At 40.8% G+C, this 24027-nt stretch overlaps 1 protein-coding gene and 1 non-coding gene across 3 annotated transcripts in view; both read right to left on the bottom strand.

The window, feature by feature from the left end:
- Positions 1–23218, bottom strand: part of PTBP1 (polypyrimidine tract binding protein 1) — a 53088-nt gene extending 29870 nt beyond the window's left edge. The window contains exons 1-2 of one of the 2 annotated variants that reach the window (XM_077805416.1): positions 23092–23218; positions 17491–17521 (exon numbers count right to left, since the gene is read on the bottom strand). In XM_077805416.1, the coding sequence (XP_077661542.1) occupies positions 17491–17521; positions 23092–23099 (39 nt within the window). In that variant the 5' untranslated portion in view covers positions 23100–23218. The remainder of the gene's footprint in view (positions 1–17490; positions 17522–23091) is intronic. The other variant, XM_077805417.1, reaches the window with a different exon arrangement.
- Positions 9473–9579, bottom strand: LOC144257537 (U6 spliceosomal RNA). Its single transcript, XR_013344559.1, has one exon. It is a non-coding gene; the product is annotated as a U6 spliceosomal RNA (small nuclear RNA).
- Positions 23219–24027: the final 809 nt, after the last annotated feature.

Below are 24027 nucleotides of genomic sequence, written 5' to 3'. Positions count from 1 at the left end.
TTAAAAAAAAACAAAAAAACAATACTCCAGTCACACTGGCAGCAACATTAAACTAACCCACCCTTCCAAATATTTGCCTTAGGTTATAAAGAACAAGTCAAAAAGCTCTAAATGCTACTGCTAGTTAAACCCTTGCTTATAAGGTCTAAAACCACGCCATCTAAAAACATTATTGTATGACATTAAGTCACATTACGTGAGGTGCTGCTAAACAAGACATATGATGCATGTTTTTCGGTGGCAAGGAGAAGACGCAGGTTACAAAGACAGATCAGGAACTGAAAATGCAAAGCTACAAGTCTCTCCCCAGATAGTTTTTGTCAATTATTTGATATTGTCCTATTATAAACCTAAGGGATGTTCCACATTATTTTATTAAAATATCTCCACATATCTGAGTCCAAGTATACACTTCCAGCAAAAAGTATTGTGGCCATTTGTCTGCCATCTTACAAATTAAAGGACTTAAAAGTATCTTAGGAGCTAGAGTCTAGAGAGTAACAAAGAACACCCTAATTTCCATATAAAATAAGTGCCCTGGAGAACTAGACTCGAAACACTTGGATAATGTACAAGTTTATTCTAATAAAAATGCTGAACAGACTCAACTATTCTGAAATACAGACAATATGTATTACCAAAGCACTGGGCCAGACTGTGATACTATCACTTTGCATAGTACCTTATGCCATGAGTAGTCCCACTGAAATCAGCGGGGCTACTTGTTGAGCAAGTAACTATCCAATGAACACAAAGGTAGCACAACCTGCAGCCTCTGAGTAACTCATTGTAAAGTTACATTTCTATATGGGACAACAAATTTCTATAGCAGATTTTTAAAATCAGTTTGGATACAAACTATTGTTGCTTTCATTAACAGAAATTGTGTTTCTACCAGAGAGACTACATAGACAAACTTCTGATTGCTACTATAAATTTAATAGAGACAGTTTAAAATGCCACACTTTTCACGTACCACAACTATGACAATTCTGACCCTTGACTCTAATGCAATTATAATACTGAACAGTCTGGTACTTCATCTCCCAATACCCTGCAATCCACAGTGAAAAGAACATTGCAAGAGAAACCATACAGATCTGTGAAACAGTTGGCAGTGACTGATGTAAGTATTCAGCTGATTCAACCACCTAGTTTAGTTCTCTTGATCAAGGCCAATCTTACTTAAACAGCATTAGCTGCTCACATTTTTTAGTAAGAAAAAAGCAAAACTGCATAACCTCAAACTCATTAACTATCAGCATGGCTTATATTCATATTGGTGTATGAAGTTTTAGAACAAGCTAATCATCTCCCTAATTTTAATTTAAGTTAGTGCTACACAGCAAAACAGTCTCAACGCTGAAGTCTAAAATAATTATGGAGAGGATTTGAAAACTCAGAATAAGTAAGTTGGGTATTATCAAAAAGGGCATTTTTTAAAGCTGTAGGTCAATTATAGTTTTATCTTGATCCGCACATGAAATTACTGCACAACAAAGACTTCCCCGGTAACTGAGAACTTGGTTTATCTACTTCTATAGCCTCTGACTCAATCAAATGGGAAGTTGTTCCGTTTTCCAACATCTTGATGAAACCATACCCTTTATCATTACACTCCAATTACTGGAAACATTATCTCTTAACATGGCAGCTATCTAGTGACAACTGAAGCAGTAACAGTATCTGTGTAAAGACAAAAGCACTCTGCTCACTGCATCTATGAGCAGGTTAAAAAAAGTAGGTCATACAAGCAGCTCAAAATGAACTGGAGTTATATTCTAAACATATTTTATCTATTTGCATCTTGAATATCCTGTTGGGCAACTTGCTAACTACTTTCCAAGGCCAAATGCAACACTTTGGTGCACACCACAAGGTAACTTGGGAACCTGATCTAGTTTGTGGTCTGTGGGTCACTGGTCATCTGCAAAGCATTTGCTGTGGTCTGCAGAGAGTGGACTGGGCACACAACGTTGTCTCTCCTTGTTTCCAACCAATAAACTGCATTAAGAGAACGTCACTATTAAGATGCAGTCCATCTTGCAAAAGTTTGTGAACCCTGGCACTACAGCAATTGGAACTGAAGTATTACACCATTTTAAATTTAGAGGTTTCTTTTTTAAAAAAATGAAAATAAGCCTTTGTAAAACTTAAGACAAAGTTGTTCCATGAAATTTAATAATTCCAATAAATCTGTTCTCAGGAACATTCCTCTGCTGTACCTAAAAACTGCAACATTGCTAGTGTATGAGAAACTAGGAGTCAAATTGCAACTGGTTATTAAGAAGTGCACCTAATTAGTCTCTTTTCATTGTTCAAACAGTGAAATACAAGCTAAAGCAGCATAATCTTGGTTCACATTTCACTGTTCAAGTGTCCATCTACTATGGCATTCATAAGATTTATTTATTTAAAAAGAAAAAAATTTTGGTTGGGATTTTCAAAATCTAAGGGAGGTTGACTGCCTCACTCCCTGAGACGCTCTTGCAAATCCCAGCTTTTAACCCAAGTATCTTTAAATAGAAAATTTAGCAATCATGGTGATTTTTTTAAACACCAGGCAAGGTTTAATGGAATCAGAAGTCTCCAGTATCAATCTGATAGCATGCGGAGACTGGTTCAGCTCACGCAGTAAGTCCTCATGATATATCTACAGAAACACTAGAAGAATAAGCCACTTATTTGCCCTCTGTGGGAGGTAAGGTTAGGAAACTATCAACTGGAAAAAGAAACATTCGTTCTATGTCAGAAAGAATTTGGCTCCTCCAAATCTGCCAGATTGAATGATGCTTTTGTAGTACTTTGAAGAGTTACACCATTTTCTTCTTACACTTAAAAATATGTCAAGTGTATAGAAGCAAGAAATGCTTACTGCTGCTAGTTTTCTACACTTCAGGGTTTCTTTAATCAACGTGTAACTTCACAAATCCACACCCCTCTTATCTTCAAGACATTCTAAATGCCTGTTGTGACAAGAGCCAGAAGGTAGAGGGGGAAGACTGTTTTACACGGAAAGAAGCAGCAGTCTATTTGTAAGCTTCCCAGCTGGAAATGTGAGCTAATGAAGAGGGAGAACTGAAGAGACTGGAAAACCACAATTACACTGTCTTGCCTACATGGGGAATTTACAGAATTACTGTACAAGTATAACTCTGTGTATACACTCGTTCGGAATAATAGTCGCCTTTTTCAATTTAGCGTAAGCTATACCAGCATAAACTTCACGTTGTACTAGTAATTTTATTCCACAAAAAGCAACTTCAGGAAGCCGGACAACCAATTTGGTGCTCTTTATAGTCTCCTGCCATCAAAAGACACAAGGAAAGGTTCACCCATTTCTTAAGTTTTGGGACCAAGGAATGCAGTTTATATTTAAAGAGCAAGTATTAAGGATCACTCAATGCTGGATGTCTGAAGACTCAGAAGTCTATGTGTTTTAAAAAACTAAAAAGCTTAGTAAACTGATTCCCCTTTTACTTCCTGTTAGGGGTGTCAAGAGATTTAAAAAAATTGCAATTAATCGTGCAATTAATTTTTTCACGCTTTTAAACAATAGAATACCATTTAAATATTTTTGGATCTTTTCTACATTTTCAAATATATTGATTTCAATCATTTTCAAATATATTGATACCAAGTGTACAGTGCTCACTTTATATTTATTACAAATATTTGCACTGTAAAAAACAAGAATTTTTTTTCAATTCACCTCATACAAGTATTGCAGTGCAATCTCTATCATGGAAGGTGAACTTACAAATGTAGAATTATGTACAAAAAATGCAATCAAAAATAAAACCATGTAAAACTTTAAAGCCTAAAAGGCCAATCAGTCCTACTTGTTCAGTCAATTGCTCGGACAAACAAGTTTGTTTACACTTGCAGAAGGTAATGCTGACTGCTTCTTGTTTACATCACCTGAAAGTGAGAAAAGGTGTTTGCATAGCACTGTTGTAGCCGCATCACAAGATATTAAGATGTGCTAAAGATTTAGATGTCCCTTCATGCTCCAGCCACCATTCCAGAGCACATGCATCAATGCTGATGACTGTTCTGCTCGGTAACAATCCAAAGCAGTGTGAACCGGCTCATGTTCATTTTCGTCATCTGAGTCAGATGCCACCAGCAGAAGGTTGATTTTCTTTTTTGGTGGTTTGGGTTCTCTAGTTTCCACATCAAAGTGTTACTCGTTTAAGACTTCTGAAAGCATGTGTCACACCTCACCCCTCTCAGATTTCAGAAGGCACTCAAGATTCTTAAATCTTGGGTTGAGTGCTGTAGCTATCTCTAGAAATCTCACATTGGTACCTTCTGTGTGTTTTGTCAAATCTGCAGTGAAAGTGTTCTTAAAACGAACAACATGCTGGGTCATCCGAGACGGCTATAACATTAAATATATGGCAGAATACAGGTAAAACACAGAACAGGAGACCTACAATTCTCCCCCAAGGAGTCCTGTCACAAATTTAATTAACACATTTTTTTTAAAGGAGCGTCATCAGCATGGAAGCCTGTCCTCTGGAACGATGGCCGAAGCATGAAGAGGCATATGAATCTTTAGCGCATCTGGTAGGTAAATATCTTGCAATGCCAGCTACAACAGTGTCATAGGAAAGCCTGTTCTCACTTTCAGGTGACACTAATTAAGAAGTGGGCAGCATTATCTCCTGTAAATGTAAACAAACTTGTATCTCTTAGCAACTGGCTGAACAAGAAGGAGGACTGAGTGGACTTGCAGTTTTACATTTTGTTTTTTATTGCAGTTATATAGCAAAAATAAACTTGTAAGTTGCACTTTCATGATAAAGAGATTGCACTACAGTACTTGTAGGTGAACTGAAAAATACAAATATTTGCACTGTAAAAATGAGTAATAAAAATATAAAGTGAGCATAGTACAGAAAAACATCCAAAAATATTTATAAATTTCAATTGGTATTCTATTGTTTAACAGTGCGATTAATCATGATTAATTTGTTTTCAGTTAATTGCGTAAGTTAACTGTGATTAAGCAACAACCCTACTTCCTGTAGATCTTATACCATAGTGCATTCTTCCCCTTCTAATTGCTGCATCATCACTTTTTACAAGAATATAGAACCATAGAATATCAGGGTTGGAAGGGACCTCAGGAGGTCATCTAGTCCAACCCCCTGCTCAAAGCAGGACAAATCCCCAATTTTTGCCCCCAGCCCTAAATGGCCCCCTCAAGGATTGAACTCACAACCCTGGGTTTAGCAGGCCAATGCTCAAACCACTGAGAATATTGCAATTTTGTTCCCAGACTACTGTCCCAAAGGCCCAGGATTATACTCTATCTCTGCACAAATAGCTCTTCAGATACTGAAGTTAACATTTATGATGACAGATAACACCACATTATTTATCTTGCAGTGCAATTTCTGAAAGCCATCTCCCTTACCCACCTGCTATTTCAGAAAAGAGTAACCAAACTGCCAATATGAGGAATGGTATTAGTGTTCGTGTAAGAACCTATTAATTTGTATTTTTTATTATAGCTACTGAAATATTACTTTTCTTGTTGTTTGCAGAAAACAAAGCATAGCAAGTGCATTCAAATATGACGACAAGTCTTGTCCAGGGTAGCTATATACCTTGTCTTTGTAGTCCAAAAAAAAAAAAAATCACCGATTAGCTACATCATAAAATATTAACAGGTTAAATACTGACTGTGGGTGTTTCTATGGCAGCAGCCTGCTTTTTGTCTACCACACACAGCACTACCGGTTTGTTGTTCTAGCAGCATAAATCTAATAAAATGCACATATACACCATGTAGTCTAGCTGTACAATATTAACTTCAAATAATTCCTTCCTCAAAATATTCCGAAAGGAAGGTTTATACTCCCAAAAGTGGAAGTTGCTGTGGGATTATATAAACATTCACACACGTTTTCTAAATTAAATTATAGTTTTGAATTCTCAAATGCCAGCTCCCATTTCCCCTTCTTGTAAAATAAAGACAGCCTTGTCTTTACTAAAAAAAAAAGTGTGTGTTAACTCAAGGTAAAAGACAAGGCAGTTGGTATTTTTCACATAAGTTAGTGGGTCAAGTTAAACATTATGGTGGAAACCCAATCTAATTCAACCTGCTAACTCATGTGAAAACTACAAACTGCCTTGTCTTCATTAGAATTTTACTTCCAATTAGCTAGCTTGAGTTTCTGAGCAAAGAGTGTGCTTGCATGAATACAAACATCTTAGGGGAGGGCCTTGCCATGTGTCTCAAAGCACACCTATGGAACTCCATACATTCAGTTGATCTGTATAATCCTTCATCTACTTAAAAACTAGTCACCCATAAAAATAAATTAGTTGTATTCTGTCTGAGCAAAGGGCTAGAAAGCAATCCAAGCTAGATAGACTGTTTAGTCATGAATAATTTAAAGACTAAACCTAGTGATGTTACATGGTGGCAGCTAATTGAAAACCTGAATTCCAGTGTGCTCTGCATCAAAGCTACTAATGAGAGAAAACTAATAAAGCTCTAGCAAGCATTTAGACAGGACATGAAATTGTGGGACTCCTCCACATTTTCAAGTTATTACACAGAATTAAACCCATACTTCCAGAATACTGCATTACATGGCCTGTCAGTGGGGGCAGAGGTATCATTTAAGCTATGAAAAGAATTCGAAAAAAGACTACTCTGCTGGTTTACTGGCAGTATAAAATACAGATATACAAACTCAATTTAACTCTGGGTCAAACAGTGGTAAATACTGTAAAGCAGCCGTACACCCAGCCCTTGGATACGAAGTGCCTCACACTGTTCCATCAATTCCATGTGAAGATGGAAGGAACAGCATCTGTTAACCTGCCTCTCTTTAGGATCCCAGGGGGAAAATGTTCAAAGGCACAAAAAAGCAGGTAATTGCTTAATTCCTATTGACTTTCAATGGGAGTTGGGCACCTATCTCATTTGCACCTCTGAACACCCCCACCCACCCACAGACGAAACTGTCAGCTGGTAAAGTCAACATGTTTGACCCGATAAAATTTATCAGACAAGAAAATCCCTGATTAAGGCTTTTGTCCTTTACCACTGTGACCAACCACAACTTGGATATTTTCATACTCCATTTCCCTTCATAAATGTCTGAAGTCAAAGTTGTACACAATATGAAGAATGTGTCCTTTTATACAAGTATGCCGCTCTCAACCCCTATGTTGTTTATGCCAATGAGACAGTACTGACACCAATTTAAAAGGGCACAGTAAGGTGGTTTGCTACTGCACCACAATGCTCTACCTTCCTATGAAAGTTACCCCAAAACTCCTGAATTGATAGAGACATCAATGCCAGGTCTACACTATAAATTTATATCAGCAAAACTACATCGCTCAGCGGTGTGAAAACTCCTCACCCTGAGTGAATAGTTATACTGACCTACTCCCTTCTCCCCCCACCCTCAAAGGGTGGGCAGCACTATGTCGACGGGAGGGCATTGACATAGCTACCACTTCACACAGAGGTGGATTAACGACACCAACGGGAAACACTATCCCATTGGCATAGTAGCATCTTTGCACAGCTGCACCAGCTTTTTAAGTGCAGACCTGCTGCAAGGCTTGCACTGAAACTGCCATCCAACTGTGGTGCTGAGATCCAGAATTACTGTTGTGAGAACGAGGGAGACAGACTAAGTCAATGCCTCTCCAACAGCTTCCTCATATGTCACATACACTAAAATGAATCACACTTAGATTGTAAGCTTTCTGGGGCCATCCTTTTGTTCTCTCTCTACAGCACTTAGCACAATGGAGTTCTGGTCCATGACTAGGGCTCCTGTGCACTAAGGTAGTACAAACAAAAATAGTTAAAAAAAATCAGATGCCCTCTGCCCAATGTAAAAAGTTTGAGCTGATAGCGCAGGCTGAAACAATGTTACAAAAACCACGACAGAGACCACGCTCCACCATCTACCACATTCTGTAACACACTGGATATCTATGCTAGCTAAACAGCTTTCAACACTAATTGACGGGGTCCCTGGGGAGACTGTAGCGGACAGCCATTGTCAACAGGTCATTTTCCTTGCACAGATAGGAATTTTGTCTATAGGCCCTGTGAAATTAACTGATTTCTGGTTTTTGAAGGGTTAAGTTAGACTTTCAAGGTAAGAGGGATCCATGTCAGTAAAATGAGACACTAAATTTAAATTGTAATAGCTCCCATAACTTCAGGTGATCTAGTATATAGCACACAAAACAGTGAGCTCTTCAAAACTGTTGATCACTGTGGGAACTTTCGAAGCAATCTACCAAGAATAAATGTTGAAACACTTGCTGGATATACATGCTGTTTAATGAGTATTTTTAGAAGCTTCTTTATGAGGTAGGAAGGACAATTCAAGGGTTGTCTCAGCTAGCTAAACATTTTTCTTCCAACAGGGACGATTCACCCCCTCCTCTTTCCCCCTAAAAAAAACACACCCCACCCTCAAAAAAGATCACTGCTAGAGTTTTTTCATTAGACAATTCAAGGGAATGTGCATCTGAGACTTGATTTCACATATCAAATATATTAAAATGGAAGTTGACAGGACAAATGAATTCTTAATGCCATGAACATGAATTATGATGCTGTTATATGCCAATAATCTTTTTGTGGAGTTAGATTCAAGAGTGAGTTCACCCAGAAAAAAGAAGTGTCTGAATTATTAGGGTAAATCTCATGTCTATTTTCCTCATTTCATACAGGAGATTGCCACTAGTAAGGGACTGGCTCCTATTCCCATAGTCTTTCCCTCCTACCTCCCACTAATCTACAGGCAGGTAGATCAATGTCCCAGGAAATTAGAACAGTCTGGGTCACATTGAAGCAGCAATGTTAACTGATATATGTGAAAATGCACCAAAAGAACAACTGGAATATAGAATTACTTCCTCCCTGAGTTCAAAATTGAAAGAGAGAAGCAGACCTTAACATTAAGAACATCAGAATGGCCACACTGGGTCAGACTAACAGTCCACCCAGCCCAGTATCCAATCTTCCAACAGTGGCCAGATGCTTCAGAGAGAATGGGCAAAACAGGGCCACTACTGAGTGATTAACCCTGTTGGACAGTCCCAGCTTCTGACAAAGTGGTGCAAGATGATCTTGCGCCAAGTCTAAAGATTGGAATCTCAGCGTTGGATGAGTTCACCTAACAGTGTGGCATCAGATTTTACAAATGAACTGTGATGATAGTACAGGTTGAACACCTCTAACCCAGCACACCCTGATCCAGCATAGGTGCTGACTCTGTGGATGCTCTCCCCCATAGACTCAGACTACCAGAGTTGGAAGGGACCTCAGGAGATCATCTTGTCCAACCCCCTGCTCAAAGCAGGCACAATCCCCAATTTTTTTTGCCCCAGATCCCTAAACGGCCCCCTCAAGGATTGAACTCACAACCCTGGGTTTAGCAGGCCAATGCTCAAACCACTGAGCTATCCCTCCCCCCAAAATATGGAACACTTCACAAATTTGCATGTCATCCTTGCGCAGGGGCCATGCTAATCTTCTCTGTATCGTTCCAATTTTAGTATATGTGCTGCCAAAGCAAGCACTACAAGAGTATCTTGTGCATCAGCAGCCTCGCTGCTTACCAACTCGTCCTCCTCCCTCCCAGTGCTTCCGGCGCAAACACGGCACTCAAGCTCCAAGAGGGAGGAGGAACTGGGGCATGGCATTCAAGCTCCAAGACGGAGGAGGAGGAACTGGAGCCAGCAGTTGGGACCCTGGGCGAGGGGCCGGTGGCCAGGATCCCGGTTGACAGCGGGGCTCCTGGATAGCACGCCATGCTGGGCACAAAGGCTGGGGCAGCTGCAGCACCCCTGCATCCCTACTCCCCATGCCTATGGAGACCTGCTGGCACTCTGCATTAACCTCCTGTGGTTTGGCACAATCTCTGGTTCGGCACTGGTCAGGTCCTGGGGGTGCAGGACTAGAGAGGTTCAACCTGTACATGAGAGTGGTCTATTTAAAACTTTAGACCAGTAGTTTTAAAACTGGTTTGCTGCCATGATTGCAAAGCATGCATCAGTCTTCAAACAGTCAAACATCTAAACTTCAGCTCAGATGTTTCTGGAGGCTTTTCTGACCAACTGAACTCAAAACAAGTGCTTGGCACTCTCTGTAGCTGCTCCGGTGATCTTCAAATTCATCCATAATCAAGTGTGTATCATAACTCAAAGCAAGTCTAAACCAATGGTGGTTGTAATGCCTCTTCACTGTTGGCTGCTCTCATGACAGATGTTATTGGCATACAAGTGGTACCACATGGACCTTATTCTTTTAGGCAAAAAAGATTTTTAAAAAAATGCTCACTAGTCCTATTTGAAACACTACTTAATACTAACCTAAGGCATATGTAGATTAGGATAAAAGGTTGGGTTTTTTTTTTTTTTTAAATTGTAGCTAAAACATTAACACATTTTTAAGACTTGTACCTTTGTCTAGAGAAACCCTTACTGTAGATATAGTTTAACATTAAAAATGGAATCTAACTCTAGGCTACCTCTAGGGTCCTCTCTGATCAGGCTAGCCCAATTTTGAAGAGATTAAACCACCTATATTAGGTTTTAAGATATATAAATATTTATAAATTATTTAGCTAGCAATTTTAAAAATACCCTTTTCCTAGTTTAGGCACTGCTATGGTGGTTAGAGCATCAAATTTCTCTAGTGAAGGTCTTAGAATTCCTTGAGTTTCTACTTTAGTCACTTTTAAAAAATTACTTCAGATGACATCTTGCAATTGCTCAAACAAGCTGACCTGAGGACCTGAATGCAAAACAGTATATAGTTAACAAGTAAACCAAAGCTTTAAAGGGTTTCTGCTTAAAATCTGTTACAAGATTAAGTACACACAGCAACTTGTACAGCTATTAGGGTTTTTTTGTTGGTAGTATCAAAGTATACCTTTTGTCATGCTCTTTACAGTGGTACCACAGCTACTTGCTGCTTCTGCCCCCTTTTAAAATTTAAGCCCCTATTCTATTCCTGTCTCAGTGCAGAAAGTCTTTAGCTTATCACTGAGCTAACAGGAAGTCCCTGCTCCTCAACCCTCTCATCTAGTCTGCCTCTCCCTAACCTTCATTCTCACAAAAAATAGTCTTGACACCTACTATGGAGACACCCTGTAAAACAAACCTGCCCTTTGAGCAAATAAAAGGTGTGGCCATTTTAACTGGCCCAAAATTCCTGTGCTAAAAGTAGCTATGTAAGGTAGTCATTTCTTGCTCTATAGGGTAGTACACACCCCAGCTAACAGCCTTCAGCATTTATATCATGTTCCAGACCACCTACCTAATTTAACCACTTTGTGACCAACAAGATGTTTAAAGACTATTTGAGAGTGTTTAAAACCAAAAGATTATGTTTTATATAGCATTAATAGTAAACGCTTAGTACAATTAGTGCTTTTCTACGTGCCAGAAAATAATTGTTAACTGAATAATTCACCTTGCTTAGCAAAAATAAGGGATAACTTGGGAGAGCTTTAACATCTTGTGACGACATGAATTACTCTATAAAATGTCACCGTGTACATACAGTTTAAGGAATGCCTACACAGTTTAGATCAAAGACTAACTTAAAAAGTGCAATTACAAAATAGTGAGGTGGTGTGTCAAAAACGTGCTTTGGTAAATACTAGGCAACCGTTAGGTCAGAATTTCTATAAACAAAACATTGTTATGTTAGAGACGAAGATCAACTTCAAATCAGATTGTGATTATGAAGCTGGAAAACAAGCTGATCACTTTGGGTATCTGTTAACTTAAAATTAGATAAAGCCCCTTTATCCTGGTCTAAGTACACTGATCACAGAACTAGGAGCCAGGAAAACTCATTACTTCTCATTCTACCAGACACTGAGTCCTTTTGTAGCCTTTGGTGAGTCACTGAATATCTCCTCTTCTGTTTCCCTACCTATTAGTGAAAATGATAAATCACAGGAGTGAGGAGAATTACACAGTGTCTGTGAAATACTGTCTCAAGTATTTCTAACTATAATCGCTAGTCTACAAAATAAAATTCAAGTTTCAGATCTGGAGAGAAATGTTTTCATTTCACCATTTCATCACACGGGGTTTTCTTAAGAATCCCCTTATGGAAAAATAAAGTTAAAGTAGGAACGAGAGCAGGAGCTTAAGCAAGCTATGGATCAAGTCATTCTAATTAATTTCTACATAAGAATGAATGAGTAATTGAGTGGAAACTAAGGTTTAGATGGGATTCAAGGCACTTCACAATGATTCACTGGCAGATGAATATGTGCTACCTGTAATCTCTTGCTTACAACCCATAATGCAGGTTGAAGGAATATGTGCAATTGATTGTTGCAAATAAAGCAACAATGTTTGAGTTCCTATACTCCATTAGAGGGAGTTTTCAATTTGCTCATAAAGATGAATAATCTATCCATAAATTGAAGTAGCTGTACATAAAAATCGTATCAGATGACATTTGATTCCTTATGTTCCTTCCACAAAACATGTTACCATTCCTGTTACATACAGCTATTTCCCCTCAATTTCTGATCACCATGCCATTGGGATACTGCTTTTCCTGTGTCCATATTAAACACATGTGGCTTACATGTGTGATCACGCCTGTAACAGCAAGTCCACAAGAGCCAGCTTGTTGCAGCCTTTGAACTAGAGCCATAAGAGGGGACTGGAATTTCCTCACAACATTCTTGGCCTACTGCCTGAATCCATAATTACTTGTTCCCATGGCAAAGAGCCTGGCTTGACCACAAAACCACTTCTAGGCAGTCAGCCTGTACCATACTCTAACAAAAGCTGTTCTAAAATATTTTAAGAGTTAACTTTGCAGATGCCACTTTTCTGTTTTCAAACTGCATATTTATTTCTAAGGCCACGTGTCTACACTAGGGAACTTACAGTGACAGCTGTACACTGCACCACTAAGATCACTCGTGTAGCCAGCCATTCTATGCCAACAGGACCCAGAAACATAATAAAACCATCTCAACGACTGGCAGCAGGTATGTCAGCAGGAGCAGCTCTCCTGCTGACACAGCACTATGCACATAAGCACTTATGCCCGCGAAACTTACGCTGCTGAGAGAGGTGTTTTTTCACACCCCTGAGCGACAAAGGGTAGTGAGGACATGGCCTCAGGGTCTGGTACTATGGAGTTTTGTGTTTAGGCCTATCCACTATGGAGCTTTACATTTAGGATTATCCAATAGGTAGATATTTTTAAAGCAATTCATTGTTATGAAATACAATACCATTTGTTCTCTTCCCAAAGAATGGTGCATTGGCACAAAATATTAAATTGCCATCATTAATTATTTGTATTACTGTAAGGTCTAGAAATGCCAATTGAGATCGAAGTCCCACTGCACACACTTAATAAAACAATCTAAACAGACAAAACAGAGAGAAATTACCCCCATTTCACAGATGGAGAACTGAAGCATGAAGAGATTAAGTGATTCACCCAACATCAAACAGGGAGCCTTTGACGTGGCCAGAAAAATAATCCAGCTTGCAGTCCAAATCTAATGTCTCAACCACAATGCCATCCCCTTCTTTTCTTTCCAGATAGCAAGTCAGTTAGGTGAAAGAGGAAGTCTTAAGTAGATCACATGTTTATGGCTGCAGCACTATTTCCAGCAGGGTCTCCAATAATTGCAGGGCTTTGTGAGCAACAGAACAGTAATAAATTTCCTAAACTAGCTGTATCTGCATATTAAGATGTGAAGAAACCCAGAGTTAGGACACGTGATATGCATATTTTAAACCTCTGGACTGGCTAACTTGGACTATGATCCAGAAAATACTCAAGATTATCCAGCACCGCACTAAATCACAATAAAATTAGATTATAGGACTTATTCTCAAGACTGAAATACTGCTTAGTGTTCTCAACAGCAAAATTACTGAAGGACAATATTTCAAAGACTTCAGAATAATGAAAAAAGAGCCCACACAAGTACCTAAAACAGATTAATTTAGGGTGGAGATGCTTATTCAATTACTGATTTCAGAGTAGCAGCCGTGTTAGTCTGTATTTGCAAAAAGAAAAGGAGTACTAGTGGCACCTTAGTCTCTAAGGTGCCACTAGTACTCCTTTTATTCAATTACTGTGTGCCTGCTGGGCTGGATGAAGTACAGCACATCAGTCTAATCAAAGCACCTGATTTAAAGAACATGAAGTGTGAACACTACAGAAGAGCTGTGTGTAAACTTCTAAAACTTTAGGACTGACAGACAACCTAAAAGGAGTACTCGTGGCACCTTAGAGTCTAACAAATTTATTTGGGCATAAGCTTTCACGCCCAAATAAATTTGTTAGTTTCTAAGGTGTCACAAGAACTCTTTTTGCTGCTACAGAGCTTATGCTCAAATAAATTGGTTAGTCTCTAAGGTGCCACAAGTACTCCTTTTCTTTTTGCGAATACAGACTAACACGGCTGTTACTCTGACAGCTACCACTGAAACCTAAAAGGAGACATCAGGAAAATAACTTGTAACATTTAATTCCCCTATTGTTTTTCCCTCCTTCCACATTAGTCTGCTGGGTTTGTCTTCACTTTTTTCCAGTATATTGACTAACAGTATAGTTCAAGAGATGTTTACCATTCTCTTTACCATGCTGCTTAACAAAAGGACCAAGACTGTCTGGAAAAAAAGTCACTACAAATCTATGATCTTTCAAGCTTATAATGAACTGAAAGGAATACGGTTTCTGCCATCTCTGCTCATGCATATCCTTAACATAATTTGGGATGATGGGGAGGGAAATCATTTAACACTTCTGATTTAAAAGAAACATATGTATCTAACTAATACCCATGCCAATTTAAGAGCACAGCCAGCAAACAATCTCTCAGAACAGTTTTCAGGAATGGATGCTAGTGGTGTAGCTTTTTCATTCCCAGGTAAATCTTATTCCTATTTTAATCTTTTACAGATTCAATAGTGGTATATGTCTCAACTGCTGTTCAATTTTATAATTATCCAGTAACTTACAGTAATAAAGAACATCTGTTTTTGAAAGGAGGAAAAAAATGATGTTAATAAAGTGACTGCTAACAATGGATGCCCTAAGAAATCACACTTAACAGCTGCAGCAAAGAACAGAGCTTAAACGTTCAAAAAGTATTTCGACAGAAATCCTGCTGTAATGCTTCCAGACTGTATAGAAAGTTTCCTCTGCACAATACTCAGTAACCCAATTACTCAAAAAAAACTCACAGGAAGCTAGAATGAAGTGAGGACACTAGTAAGAGCAATTGCAAATGCTGTTGTCAGTTCTTTTGCAGGTAAGTGTGAACTTATTTTCAACTTAAACTATTCTCATACAAGGTTATACGGTTTTTGAGATCTAATGAAATGACTCCTATTCCTTTGGACATGCTAGTGTGGAATTAGAAGATTACCTATAATAAAGCTGGGGCAAGAGTGGCATTAGCCACAGAAGAAAAGCATTCCACTGCTCTAAAAATAAGACTTTAGAAATTAGATTTAACAGTAAATAACCAAGCACTTATTCTAAAGTCAAAGGCATATTTTGGTGTAATACTACAGAATGTATTGCATTATTTGCTGTGGAAGGTACCCTTCAGACACAACTTTAGGCATGACTCTAAACTTATCCACATAGAGGGGAATTTCCAAAGATTTATGAGCAGACAACTTCTTACCCTAGTTCATGTGATTCAATCCTCTCCTCCTGTCATCTTCTAAAACCTGAACTGGCTTTCTAAAAGTGGGGGGCCTGACTGACAAGAGGTACTATTTCTGGTGTATACATTTTCCTCTTGTTCTCATCCATCTCTCATACCCCCTGGCACTTGCAGCATAGAAGCGACAGTAGTTCTGTCTTGTGCTAGAAGTGGAAGTGCTGACGTGTGACTTCTTCCAATCCCCATTTAGATGACAAACCATACCCTCTCCCCCCCCCCCTTGAGGAATTAAAATCATGCAACAGATAAGAACTGCATGCCCAAAATGTAACACATCCTGAAGTTCTTGCCATCACTGGAGCTTGAAGATCAAAAATTAACATTTCACAACCCTTCTGGGCAAACGCTTTCCCTTGCATAACTAGAGAGCTTCCTTTGGCTAGAGCATCTTAAATACATTTTAGCACTACAGTAGAATTACGGTGACATCACTAAAAGTTCTACTACATGGAAAGATCCTCCAGGGGTAAGGTAATTGACTGATTCCAGGAAGTCTAACCTATATGATTCTATTCATCTAATTATAAACCAAAACTCAGTTTTTTCTCCCTTGCCCATAAAGCAGCATGGCAACCTATTCAAAATGTGAACTCCTCCCTGTAGCAGATAGACTGAAAGCCAGGATAAATTTGGTCACAGCAGAAACTAGACACTGCCATTTTCATACTTTTTAATAATAAAGTTTTAAATACTGTAGCACAAGTAGTAACCTCTCCCTTATAGATGTTAAGCCAATCTCTTCTCCACCTGTCTGCTGCTCACTGGAACCACACAGAACTTTAACAGACTTGCCCACAGTTATGGCATTACTAGTGTTTAGTTCTGTTCTTTGAATATGAAAGACACTACGCTTTAATAGCTTCCCTGTAGTGCTTTTAGATTTTATGTAGCAAAAATGGCCCTGTGCTTAAGGCAATATATAAAATAGAAAATGAAGTAACATAAGCTACCTGTCTCACCATGAATCTTTAGCTCAGTTTAAATTCTTAGTCCTGTCCCAAATTGAATCATTTCACCAACAGTTCAACTTTTCACATTTGCCACACCTGACGAATCCTTCCAATTTAACTCTTTAAACAATTAAGATTCTGGCAATGAACTAAGATGAGGAGTTCTAGTTTATCCTGAACATTCCAGTTTAGCAGTTCTCAGGAACAAAGTTTCCTCCTTGAGCAGCAGCCTATTACCATACTCCATTGATAAGGAGGCTCCTCCTGTCAGCACTTTGAGTCTCAGGGTTAGGGCTGCACTTTCAAAACCAGACACTAGGTAGGGTAAAGGTCATATTTACTGTACTCCCAAGAGATAAGAATCAATGGGTAACATGCTTTTTATTTTAGCAGTAAAAAGATTATTGCAACATCCAACTGAACAGGAGAGCCACAAAAACGAAGTAAGTTGAGCGTTCTCAATCCAATTAACTGCCAGTTTCTCTTTCAAGATGTATTACCCATTATATGGATACAACACAAGTTTGTCTGAACAACATTATTTGTGTTTTCTGTTTTTAAACATCTCATCTGACAATTACAAGTGTCTTTCTGCCCTCCAACAGCAGAGTAAAAACAAGGCCTTGACTTGAGTATTAAATACACATGAAAATTAAATAAGCCTTCTGGTTAAAAACAATTGTGATGTAGCATAAGAAACAGACCCTTTAAAATTGAAGAGTTAACTTAGATAAGTTTACAACTAACACTAAACTAGGTCAAATACTGAGCAAGTGCAAAAAGAAAAAGCAAGAAGTGCCTACCTTTGTACCAACTGTTATATCTTGGACAATGCTGTGGAAAAAAGAAAGAAGAGGATTAAGTTACATAGGTTTGCCACAAATATCCAGCAGTAAGAAAAAAGCTAGTCAGAATGCACCCATCTTCACAAGTGAACCAAAGACAGTTCATACAAGAAAAAAAAACTGAAGTTGCAGTGAAGACCCAACACCCCGAAGTATTTAGTTCTAACAGTGGAACTTTCACCTTTTTGCCAGAGAACCACAGAAAGGAGCATGCAGGTACCAAAGCCAGTATTCTTCACAGGAACGTAAGACAAACAGCACACAACCAAGAGCCAAGTCACAGCAAGAGTGAAGTGTCAAAATTAATCTCCTACAGTCACTAGTATTCACCTATATAGTCCATACAATCCATATCTAAAGCATTCTTAAAACAAAACTTTATACTTAGACTATCAAGCTGGCACAAATATTCAGCAGAATAATTCAAGGGAGCTGACCCTCAGGGGGCTACCTCTACAAAGATGGGTTAGTAATGCTTCCGGAATTCGCCCAAGAATGGTGCAATACCAATGATGTAAGCAACAGTGGAACTGCTTGCATAGACTAGACAGGCTTTTATACCACTGCCTCATCTAAACCTGAATAAAACAGCCTGTGCATGGCTTACAGTCGCACTTCCACGATAGTGACAGCAATTATTAAACTAATAGCAGGACGACGGTTAAAAGTACTTAGTGAAAACAAAACCTTGGTGACCCCCACATACACCCAAAACAGTATACATTTCCTACAATAACTTCCACCCAGCAAACAAAAACCAACAAAGGTGATTTCCCAGGGTTATATGGATATCAAGAATATTGAGTGTGATAATTGAGGGTATGTCTACACTGCCCACATTACAGCATGACAGCACGACTAAAGTTTTAGCACTGAAAGTGGCAGTGTAGACAGCTTAAATTTTGTAAGGAACATTAAACTTCATGCATCAGGGCATAAGTTCTTTCAGTATGTTTGAGGTTCTCTAGCACAGGGGTTTTCAAACTTCATTGCTCCGCGACCCCCTTCGAACAACAAAAATTACTACACGACCCCCAGAAAGGGGACCAAAGCCCAAGCCCTGCACTGCAGGGCCTGTAACCTGAGCCCCGCCATACGGGGCTGAAACCCTGGGGCTTGGACCCCAGCAAATCTAACACCAGCCTTGGCGACCCCATTAAAATGGGGTAGTGACGCACTTTGGGATCCCGACACAGTTTGAGAACCGCCGCTGTAGAGTAACTAAGGTACTGAGCTGTAGGAAGTCCAAAATATGGTAAAGTAGTGATGTAAAGGTGGGTGGCACACATCCACTGACTCTGTAGCCCCATGGTTCCCAAACTAGGGTTGCCGCTTGTTCAGTGAAAGCCCCTGGTGGGCTGGGCTGGTTTGTTTAGCTGCTGTGTCCGCAGGTTCAGCCGACTGCAGCTCCCAGTGGTCGCGGTTTGCCATTCTTGGCCACTGGGAGCTGCAGGAAGCAGCCCAGGCCGAGGGACGTACTGGCCAACGCTTCCTGCGGTCCCCATTGGCCTGGAGCAGTAAACCGCGGCCATTGGGAGCTGCCATCCCCCGAACCTGCAGACACAGCAGGTAAACAAACCAGCCTGGCCCTCTAGGGGCTTTCCCTGAACAAGCAGCAACCCTAGTTTGGGAACCACTGCTGCAGCCCTTCAGGGTACACACCATGCCATGAACCTTGAATTCTTGTGTCAGCCTTCCCCAGTACAGGATACATTGTACAAATACTTGGAATGATAGAGGATCCTGCAGACACAAGCCAATAGGTCTGCAATAACCTACTACTGAATCACAGAAAACAGCTAAAAGTTGGGTTCTACGCAGTCCTACACAGCAATATGAAAAAAGTAACCATAATTGCATTAAGAAACATTTTACCACTCAAAGGGATTTAATTCTACCACAACCTACATTTGCTACATTTTCCCTTGCATGTTAGTAATTTTTCAGGTAATTAACACTGTTCACACTTATTACAAAATCATTCAGGTTTCACCAATTTAAACAATCCCCGGTACTAGCATAAGCCAGCTCAACTTCTCATACTTCTTCCTCAGAACCAGCCTGCCATGTCACCATAACCCAGCAATTTAAAGCTGGAGTCACAATCTACTCCAGTGGCTGATGCCAAGAAACTACACTATGGTTTCTCTAGCTCAGACTGCTATTAAAAAAAACTCTGTATGAGACTGCAGGATTTTACAATCCCACTGGTGTTCAGAGTCACCACTGAAGACAGATAGGTTTTGTTTTATCTTGAGGGGGAGAGCTTTAAAGTGGAGTAATTAAACCCATCTGTACATCAGTGGAAAATCCAACTGAATGCTGTGCACGTAACCACTCCGAAGTTATTTAACATACTGGTATTTCTTCAGTTTAAAAAAAATACCATTTCTGCCATTCATTCAGAGTTCTTCTTGCACACCTGAATCAAAGAAAAACCATCCAGAGAGGCAGAAAAATAGTGAGGAGCACCTAAAGTTTCCAAACCTCTCAAAGTTATCCTTGAGCAATTTCTTTTGCTTCCTGTTCATCTTGAGGGCCTCACACACAGGAAATGTTTTACATAAAGTAGCCTTTACAGAGAATGGTATTTAAAATTATCCAGCAAGAACAGCTTTTTTAGTTGCCAAAAACTGTTCCGTTCGGGAACATTTTTGTAAATCTGATAACTAAGGTCACATGATACACAACACAACAGCTTTTAGACAATTTTTTTAAAAAGAAGTCAGTTTTCAGTTTGAATATACTCTTAAACAGCCATTTCTGAAGCAAGTTTCACTGATCCTGGCAACCAAGCCTAAGTTACCAAGTTTTCTCCTAGTTTTTAACAGTACAGGCCACCAATTCCAGCAAAATTTAATTTCACATAGAAAGATTAACATTTCCTTTGGAATGATGGACAGAAAACTGAAAGTAGTGATCTGGGATGACATTCTTTTGGGCATTTTCTAATATGCAATCTTTGCCATATCAATCTCCCTTGCATATTTAACAAGACAATTTATACCAAAAACAATTTAAGAAAAAGAATGCAACTAAGCAGGATTGCAAGCATTAGAAAAATACTGATGAAAGGTCATGGACAGTTAGCTATGCAGAAGTGGAACAATTTCCAGAAGAAACAAACTCCACACATCTCATCACGAACCCAGCAAACAGCAGCTAGACTCTGAAAGGAAAGTGAACCATGTCCTGGGATCTTTAACCAACATGGAATAATTAAAATTTTAGGCTTCAGCTCATACTGCCACTTCCACTGCAATTCCACTACAGGATGAAAAGCTACAACTGTCTACATAAATATTTTAATTTAGATAACCAAGCTAGTTTTGCTACAATGTAGCCTGATTAGTAGAAAGAATACTCACAAAAACAATAGCATTTTTTTCAAATTAGTTACAGCTGTAAATTATTAAAGTTATAGAAAAAGTTTTATCCCAACTCAACATGTTGAGCAGTTATCTGTTAAAAGTGTAACAAGCTGAACTGAAGTTCCTGAGCAAACTAAGGTAGTCTTCATATAAGGAACCAGACTGTGATGCCTTTCAGATACATTGTTGTGAATGAAACTTTTTACGAAGCCAGTCATTAATTTAGGCTCTCTAATTTAGGGTTTTGGGATACATAAATACTGTCTCTTTGGAAGTGCCAAATATTTTGGGTTGACTGACAACATTCTTCTCTTTAAAAGTCAGCACACTGCTGTAGTTACTCTTCCAGACAAGGTAAATAAGAAGGTCTCATTTCTGTTAAGTCATGTCTTCAATAAGCACCACATTTTGAAGTGCCTCTAAAATAGATGGGGTGGTCACTAGAGAGAAGCAGCATTACTTGGCATTCAAAAGTTGAATCCAGCAAAACTACAGGAGCCACATCATTAGCAAGGCAAGTTTTATGTGGGAAAAGGTTGATAGTTAAACAACAGAAGGGCAAGGAAACACTACCACAAGACTTGTTGTGTTGTTACAGCTTAACCTGACAGGTTTCAGAGCAGCAGGCGTGTTAGTCTGTATTCGCAAAAAGAACAGGAGGACTTGTGGCACCTTAGAGACTAACCAATTTCTTTGAGCATAAGCTTTCGTGAGCTACAGCTCACTTCATCGGATGCATTCAGTGGAAAATACAGTGAGGAGATTTACATACACACAGAACATGAAAAAATGGGTGTTTATCATGCACACTGTAAGGAGAGTGATTACTTAAGATAAGCTATTGCTGCGGGGGGGGGACGGGGGGACCTTTTGTAGTGATAATCAAGGTGGGCCATTTCCAGCAGTTAACAAGAACGTCTGGGGGGGGGGGGTAAACAAGGGAAAATAGTTTTACTTCGTGTAATGACTCAACCACTCCCAGTCTCTATTCAAGCCTAAGTTAACTGTATCCAATTTGCAAATTAATTCCAATTCAGCAGTCTCTCGTTGGAGTCTGTTTTTGAAGTTTTTTTGTTGAAGAATAGCCACAGAAATCGAGTGACCAGAGAGATTGAAGTGTTCTCCGACTGGTTTATGAACGTTAAAATTCTTGACTGAGATGCCCAGGTAGCAGGGCAAGGGGAACCATACTTCCACTAAATTCCTTAACTATGACCGAAGGCATTCAAGCTCCTCAAAGCCTAGCGTGAGCGTGTATACGCCAAATTACACTTCAAAACGCGTTTGTTAAAGGCCAGGACAATGGCAGCGTAACCCATTACTGAGGCAGCTCTGGGTGCGCCCAAAGCCACGATCTTGCCGCCTGCGAGAGTCCCCGCCCGGTACAATCTTGAGCGATTGCTACTCCTAAGGTGAGTGGGTGCACGTTGCAGCGCTTCCCAGGCACCTCCCCAAGCAGACGCTACGGCCCACACCCAGGCAATTTACAGGAAACATGGCAACCCTCCTCCCACTCCGCGACCGCACGGGGGAGTCTGGATTCTTTTGGGGAAGGGGAAAGGGGGGGGAGAGAGAAGAGCCTTCCCGAGGGGCACGGAAAGGGGGTTCCACAAGGGGTGAGCGCGCGTGCCCGCCCCCAGGTGCGCGGACCAGGGCAGGGCCCAGCCACGCGCAGACAGGGAAGCGAGTATCATGCACCGTGTCTTCGGACGCACGGGGGGGGGGGGGAGGGGGGTTTAACGCCCGGGCAGCTGAGCACGAGGCGGCTGGAAACACCCGGGGCGGGGGGGGGAGAGGGGAAGAGAGCAGGGAAGTTCCGAGCGCGCGCGGCTCCGAACGCCAGAGTGGCCGCACGAGGCCCCGCGCGCTCGCCCCGGCCTCGCCTCACTTTCGGAGCGGAGGCAGCGGGGGGACCGCCCCACCCCCTTACTGCGGCCCCACACGGCGACACAGGGGCCCGGGGCGGAAGTAGGAGGCTGCGGCGACGGAGGGGATCCAGCCGGGCACTCCCCCCGGGCCACAACGGACCCCTCTCAGGTAACCCTCCCCCCAACCGCTCGCCGCCGCCCCCGCAGGTAACGCCCGAGCCCCCTTAGGAGGTCCCGAGTTCTCCCACGGCCCAGTGAGGGCTCAAACAACTCCCCTCCTGTCTCCGCCCGTAGCAGGGCCCGGCCCAGCGGGGACTCACCCGTCCATTGCACAGAGAGGAGACCCGCAGGGAACGGAGTGGAGGCGCCGGAATAGCAAGAACGAACCCAACGGCTCCGTGTTATAGACTCACAAAATGGCGGCGCCGTCCGGCCCGCCTCACCCGCGCCAACACCCCATTGGCTGCCGCCGTTGTCGGCCTGACGACACAGGCGGGGATCACTCGCCTCAGGGGGCGGGGCCGGGGGCGGCTGCTGCGAAGTCTATTGGCTGAAAGGGAGGCAGGGGGCGGGATGAAGAGTGGGTGCGCGGCGAGATTGGAGGAACGGTCGGCATTGTGAAAGGAAGCCATTTTGAGAGCGGGTAGGAAGCCCAATGACCACACTGAGTAGCCATCTTTAATAGGGGCAAAGAACGGCATAATCACGCTGGGCAGCCATCTTGAATATGGGCAAGATCTCCAACGCGCCCGTTGGGTTGTCATATTAAATATGGGTACGCATGCAGTGGGTGGCCATCTTAAATATGGTAAAACAGTCCAAAGACCGCGCTAAGCAGCCATAGTGAATGTGGGCAAGGAAGCCCCAAAAGGCCTCACTCCCTAGACAGCCAGCCTGAGTGTGGACAGGAAGCTAGAAGGAACATGTGCTTCTTATAAAAGTACTTAAATATTTAGCACATTTTGTCATTTGGGGATTTTTTTTTAAATGCAGTTCATTAACATTTATGAATACATCAAATTGTTTTACTTTTTAAAAATTATATAATAAAATCAACCTTATTTTAACTGGAGTTGGTGGTTTGGGGAGAAAATTATTCTGTGTGTCTGTGAGAGCACAATAATATTTAATGAAAGAGATAAAGAACTCTATCTGCTCTGTCCAGACATTAGGATTCTCTTCATAAGAGGCAGGATCGCACCAGCTTTCTTGACCAAAATCTTCCCTATTGTTACCCCCACCCACCCATCCATCCA

This window comes from Eretmochelys imbricata, chromosome 25, assembly GCF_965152235.1.
Source record: "Eretmochelys imbricata isolate rEreImb1 chromosome 25, rEreImb1.hap1, whole genome shotgun sequence".
NCBI classification, from domain to species: domain Eukaryota; kingdom Metazoa; phylum Chordata; order Testudines; family Cheloniidae; genus Eretmochelys; species Eretmochelys imbricata.
The sequence above is the reverse complement of the archived record's forward strand: the minus strand, read 5'-3'. Positions and strand labels throughout refer to the sequence as shown.